Source organism: Camelina sativa, chromosome 19, assembly GCF_000633955.1.
Source record: "Camelina sativa cultivar DH55 chromosome 19, Cs, whole genome shotgun sequence".
Lineage (NCBI taxonomy): Eukaryota > Viridiplantae > Streptophyta > Magnoliopsida > Brassicales > Brassicaceae > Camelina > Camelina sativa.
Genome location: NC_025703.1, coordinates 6,243,567 through 6,249,416, shown reverse-complemented (window position 1 = coordinate 6,249,416; position 5,850 = coordinate 6,243,567). Strand labels below are relative to the sequence as shown.

The 5,850-nt window shown below is 37.7% G+C and overlaps 1 protein-coding gene across 1 annotated transcript in view; it reads left to right on the top strand.

Moving 5' to 3' along the window:
* Positions 169–5,850, top strand: part of LOC104767486 (MAP3K epsilon protein kinase 1-like) — a 6,588-nt gene continuing 906 nt past the window's right edge. Inside the window, exons 1-19 of the mRNA XM_010491504.2 lie at positions 169–431; positions 592–726; positions 882–902; positions 1,174–1,247; positions 1,326–1,416; positions 1,483–1,566; positions 1,696–1,797; positions 1,951–2,082; positions 2,251–2,322; positions 2,431–2,534; positions 2,669–2,768; positions 2,915–3,286; positions 3,693–4,025; positions 4,104–4,148; positions 4,317–4,496; positions 4,621–4,704; positions 4,994–5,091; positions 5,172–5,255; positions 5,389–5,844. Of these exons, the coding sequence (XP_010489806.1) occupies positions 372–431; positions 592–726; positions 882–902; positions 1,174–1,247; positions 1,326–1,416; positions 1,483–1,566; positions 1,696–1,797; positions 1,951–2,082; positions 2,251–2,322; positions 2,431–2,534; positions 2,669–2,768; positions 2,915–3,286; positions 3,693–4,025; positions 4,104–4,148; positions 4,317–4,496; positions 4,621–4,704; positions 4,994–5,091; positions 5,172–5,255; positions 5,389–5,844 (2,627 nt within the window). The 5' untranslated portion in view covers positions 169–371. The remainder of the gene's footprint in view (positions 432–591; positions 727–881; positions 903–1,173; positions 1,248–1,325; positions 1,417–1,482; positions 1,567–1,695; positions 1,798–1,950; positions 2,083–2,250; positions 2,323–2,430; positions 2,535–2,668; positions 2,769–2,914; positions 3,287–3,692; positions 4,026–4,103; positions 4,149–4,316; positions 4,497–4,620; positions 4,705–4,993; positions 5,092–5,171; positions 5,256–5,388; positions 5,845–5,850) is intronic.

Below are 5,850 nucleotides of genomic sequence, written 5' to 3'. Positions count from 1 at the left end.
CCCCCCCCCCCCCATTATAAAGAAGAATACAGACGCATGAGTAAAATTAACATAAGTATCCTTTGGTAATTACAGTTAGTTCATTAATAACCCAAAACTTTTTGTTCTGTTGTTTCTTTCCTTTTTTCTATTTCTTTTTCTTTTTTTTTTTTGGGTTTTATTTAATAAAAATTTACACTACTGTAATAGAGCTGGCAATCTCTCTGATCTTTCAACAGTTCAAACTCCCATCTTCGATCCTTCAATTTTTTTCTTCAGATATTTAAAAACCCTAATTCTTATTTTCCTTCCCCTGGATCTGTTTCTTCGAGGAGCAATTTTGTGTTCTGTTCGCTTCGCTGCATTTTTTTTTTTAATCGAGGAAGTAAGAGATGGCGCGGCAAATGACGTCATCTCAGTTCCACAAATCAAAGACTCTCGACAACAAATATGTGAGCTTTCTTCTTCTTCTTCTTCTTCCGTAATTCCTGGGGTTTTTTTTTAATGGGTCTCCTTTGGATGTTAGCAATTTGAAATTGGAACGCTAAAATCTTTGAAATTTTGCTTCAAGACGGTTTTTTTGATTTAAGTGTTGATTATTTGAGGGTATAGATGCTGGGAGATGAAATTGGAAAAGGAGCTTACGGTCGAGTTTATAAAGGGTTAGACTTGGAGAATGGAGACTTTGTGGCCATTAAACAAGTCTCTTTGGAAAATATTGTTCAAGAGGATCTTAACACCATTATGGTTTGTTATTCTTCTTCTTTTTTTTTTCTTTTTTTTGTTTTTATCTATCTTCGTTATTTGTGGTCTCTCATCTCCTTACCACTGATATGCTTACTGAATCCTGGTTTTATACATGTGGGTGATTCTTGGCTTTTTGGATGATTTTTTTTCTCCAGCAAGAAATTGACTTGTTGAAGGTACCTTCTTTCTTCAATATCCCACAATCTTTATCCATTACACATTCTTTAGTTTTAGCATTGACTAGGACTGGAACGCATATGTATTCTTAATCCTGTTTTCTTAATTCTGCACATTTATCTGTTTACTAATTCGGGATCATGATGTTTAAGTTTCCATCAACTTATGTCGAATCAATCACCTTCTCAACGTTGGCTTCTTCTCATTAAGGGTTATGCTGTTACGATGCAGTCCTTCTCTATGTCTTCTAAGATGATTTTTTCATTGCAGAACTTGAACCATAAAAACATTGTCAAGTATCTTGGGTCTTCGAAGACAAAGACTCACCTTCACATTATTTTGGAGTGAGTACTAATTAGCCTTTGTGTTTATTTTGGTTTACTCTGGACTGGAACCTCAAGTTCAATCATATGTGTTTGCAGGTACGTTGAGAATGGCTCTCTTGCAAACATTATCAAACCAAATAAATTTGGACCTTTCCCGGAATCGTTGGTGGCTGTTTACATTGCTCAGGTCTGTTTTAATCTTTCTAAATGAGTTAATGTTTTTATGTATTATTTTACTAACTAATGATTACAGGTCTTGGAAGGTTTAGTATATCTACACGAGCAGGGTGTCATACACCGAGATATCAAAGGTGCAAATATTTTGACGACAAAGGAGGTGGGTTTTTCTGTATTATCTATTCTCACTCTTGTATTCAGTGTTTTTGTTTCAAGATCTCTAGGATGCATAAGTTTCTTCTAGGCTTTTTTCTTTCTTAGATAGATACTTGACTACATCTCACTTCAGGGTCTTGTTAAGCTTGCTGACTTCGGAGTTGCCACTAAACTTAACGAGGCTGATGTTAACACTCACTCAGTGGTTGGAACTCCTTACTGGATGGCTCCTGAGGTACACCTTTGATTATATATTTTTCTTATCACCATATTCTGTATAGGTTAGCTTTCATTTGCAATTTTTGAAAATTGTTTTGTTGTTGTTTTTGTTTTAAAGAACTCTTACCTGATTATGTGCGCAGTGATGAAAGCCTAACTTCTCTTACAGGTTATTGAAATGTCAGGAGTTTGTGCTGCTTCTGACATTTGGAGCGTTGGATGCACTGTTATCGAACTTCTGACATGTGTACCTCCTTACTATGATCTGCAACCCATGCCAGCCCTCTTTCGTATTGTTCAGGTATTTGACAACGTTTTTATTAGTTTGCTTTTAGTCAATAAAATTTAGATCTCTCTTCCTTCCCCTTTTCTCCTTATTCTCCATGTTGGAATACACGTCTCTCCTGAAAAAATGCACAAACTGATTGCCAGAAGTAACAAACTATTACCTTTTCTTGTTTCATTTCAGGATGATAACCCTCCTATCCCGGATAGTCTTTCCCCAGATATTACAGACTTTCTACGACAGTGCTTCAAGAAGGTATATTTTTTTCTGCGATGGTGTTTATTCACCTACCTCTTTAACCTAAACAATTTTATTTATTTTATATCCTGTATGTACATCCGATTTATATCTTGTATATTACAGGATTCCAGGCAGAGGCCTGATGCAAAGACACTGCTCTCTCACCCTTGGATACGAAATTCTAGACGAGCATTGCAGTCATCACTTCGGCATAGTGGCACCATCAAGTAAGAACCCGTGGACTGAACTTTAACTTATGGAAGAATATATCAAATTATTATATATCCCATCTTAGAGGACGCACTAGTGTTCCTTGCATCCACTGATCCTGTAATGTCCTTGGGTTCTTCACCCTTTGCAGATATATGAAGGACCCCGCTGCAAGTACGGAGAAGGATGATGAAGGTAGCCAAGATGTAGCTGAAAGCCTTTCAGCAGAAAAGGTGGGGATGTCAGAAACTGTAAGATTCCTTAGCTCTAATTTACCATCGATCAATCTTTTGAAGATCGCAGATAAAGTCATAAAGAGTTGAGATATGAACAGGAGAACACATAAAAGCGGGTTATGAATTTTCTAAAGCTACTGATACAGTATTTTCTTGCCTAGGACTCAAAAAGCAAATTACCTCTGGTAGGGGTGGCGAGTTTTAGGTCCGAGAAAGATCAGCCTACACCTAGTGATCTAGGTGAAGATGGAACGAATAATTCAGACGATGATGTTATGTCAGATAAAGTTCCTACACCTTCGGTCAATGAGAAATCTTCTCTTCAGTCTGGTGCTTTAAGTATTCCTTCGGATGCTAAGGGGACATCTCAAGATGTACATGGGAAATCTGAACATGATGAAACAGCTGGAAATCTTGAAACAGAAGCTTCTGAAGCCAGAAAAAACAAGCAGGTTGGAAAAGAATGTTCCATCCAAGTGGACCAGACATCAAATAGTTCTGGCTTAAAAGGCGAAGATCGTGGGATTCGAAAGGTTAGTTGTGCTGTTACGTCATTATTGTCTTAGCAGTTTCTTATATAATGTGGTAATCAAAAGGCAGTATATCGTACTTTTGTTGTTAAGTTGATAAGTTCTTCAGTGATAAACAAAACAGTTTACTGGTGTTGTTATTGTGTTATATAATTTTTTTTGGCGAATTCTACACCTACATGCATAGAGGCTTCTATAGTGAGACAGGTTTGTTTGTCTTTGGGCCTTGGTCTAATTATTTACAAGATAATGTTCTTTTTGCAATACTTTCTATTACTTTGTTGAATGAGGTGTCAGACTAAATGCTCTATTTCAAGACAAATGTTTCTTTCTTTCGGGAGGTAGGTTGTTGATAGCTTACCTAATACTAAGCTGAAAACTTGTTTTGCTTGTTATTTCTATCTTGAAGGCTGTGAAGACTCCATCTAGTCTTGGTGGGAATGAACTGGCTCGATTTAGTGATCCACCAGGGGATGCTTCTTTGCATGATTTGTTTCATCCATTGGATAAAGTTCCTGAGGGAAAACCAAATGAAGCCTCAACATCGATGCCTACATCAAATATCAACCAAGGTGATTCTCCTGTCGCAGATGGTGGAAAGAATGATCTGGCAACAAAATTGAGGGCTACAATTGCTCAGAAGCAAATGGAGGGGGAAACGGGGCATTCGAATGATGGTGGTGATCTTTTTCGCTTAATGATGGGTGTTTTGAAAGATGATGTTATTGACATTGATGGCTTGGTATGAACTGTCTCAAGTATGCAGGTTTGGTATTTCTAGTAGGATACTGCTAAAACATTTCCATATCTTGTTTCTCAGGTATTTGATGAAAAAGTGCCCGCGGAGAACCTTTTTCCTCTGCAGGTATTCTGCAAAACTATATCCTGATAGTTTTATATCCTGATAGTTTTGGCATTCTTTCGGCATTTCGTATTTTGCCATTGCAATCCAGTAATGAAAGAATATTGTCGCTTCTTTACTCTGTTTTTTAGCTAATCCAGATCATAGTATTTATTGGTTAAATTTTTGTAGGCAGTCGAGTTCACCAGATTGGTCAGCTCCTTAAGGCCTGACGAGTCAGAAGATGCAATAGTATCTTCTTGTCAGAAACTTGTTACCATGTTTCGTCAAAGACCTGAGCAGAAAGCAGTATTAGTGACTCAGCATGGCTTCCTGCCTCTAATGGATCTACTCGATGTTCCTAAATCTCGAGTATGTTTATTTGTAATCAAGCAAGATTTCTTTTTTTTTTTTTGTCTTTCATCATATCAGTATTTTTCTGTTCGATGAGAATACTGACTAGCTTGTTATTGTGAATATGTTATGGTGTTTTTAGGTAATATGTGCCGTGCTGCAGCTGATAAACGAAATTATTAAAGATAACACTGACTTCCAGGAAAATGCTTGTCTTGTTGGACTTGTAAGTCTCGCTTTCAATTTAGTTGCTGAGTTAGTGGATCACCAGTAGTTCCTTAGTATGGTTGGTGGATTTGGCCAATTTGTTTTATCAAAGGCGTGTGTCTCCATGTTCTATTTTAAACTTCTATTTAGAGATTTAACAACATTTTTGGAAAATAGTAGGATAGTAGTGTATCCATGGTGTCTTTATCTTACAGCTTATGTTTTTGCTCCCAAATAGTCAAATCTGTGTTTTCTTTGTTGTGGCCAAAAAAACCCACGTAGATTGATTATTCCAAGTGAAATGGCAGATTCCTGTTGTAATGAGTTTTGCTGGTCCTGAGAGGGATCGTTCTCGAGAAATTCGTAAGGAAGCAGCTTACTTCTTGCAGCAGCTTTGTCAGTCAAGGTTAATAGTCATCAGATATTTATTATTTTGCTTCTTCATTTTTAGTATGTCATAAAGTTGATTTGGTAGCTTCTTTGCAGCTCCTTAACGTTGCAAATGTTCATAGCTTGCCGTGGAATACCCGTTTTGGTGGGATTTCTTGAAGCAGATTATGCCAAATACAGGTATGCACTGTTTATCATTATGGTGTCTAGACTACTTTGAACAATAGCTGACCAGTTATTGACTTAGCTCTTCTCTCTTTAATCAGTTCTGATCCTTTTGCTACGAGATTGTACTGATTTGCTTTCTGTTCAGGGAGATGGTTCACTTGGCTATTGACGGGATGTGGCAGATATTCAAACTCAAAAGATCCACCCCAAGAAATGATTTCTGCCGTATAGCTGCAAAGAATGGAATTCTTCTGAGGCTAATCAACACTCTTTATTGCTTGAATGAGGCAACTCGGCTGGCTTCTATATCAGGGGGTCCACTGATTGTGGATGGTCAAGCTCCACGAGTGCGCTCTGGTCAACTTGACCCTAACAATCCTATTTTTACTCAGTATGAGACTTCACTCAGTATGATTGATCAGCCTGATGTATTGAAAAATAGGCATGGGGGTGGTGAAGAGCCTTCTCATGCTTCAACTTCAAATTCTCAGAGATCAGATGTCCATCAACCAGATGCCTTGCACCCAGATGGCGATAGGCCTAGAGTAAGCAGTGTTACACCAGATGCTTCAACGTCTGGCACAGAAGATGTTAGACAACAGCATCG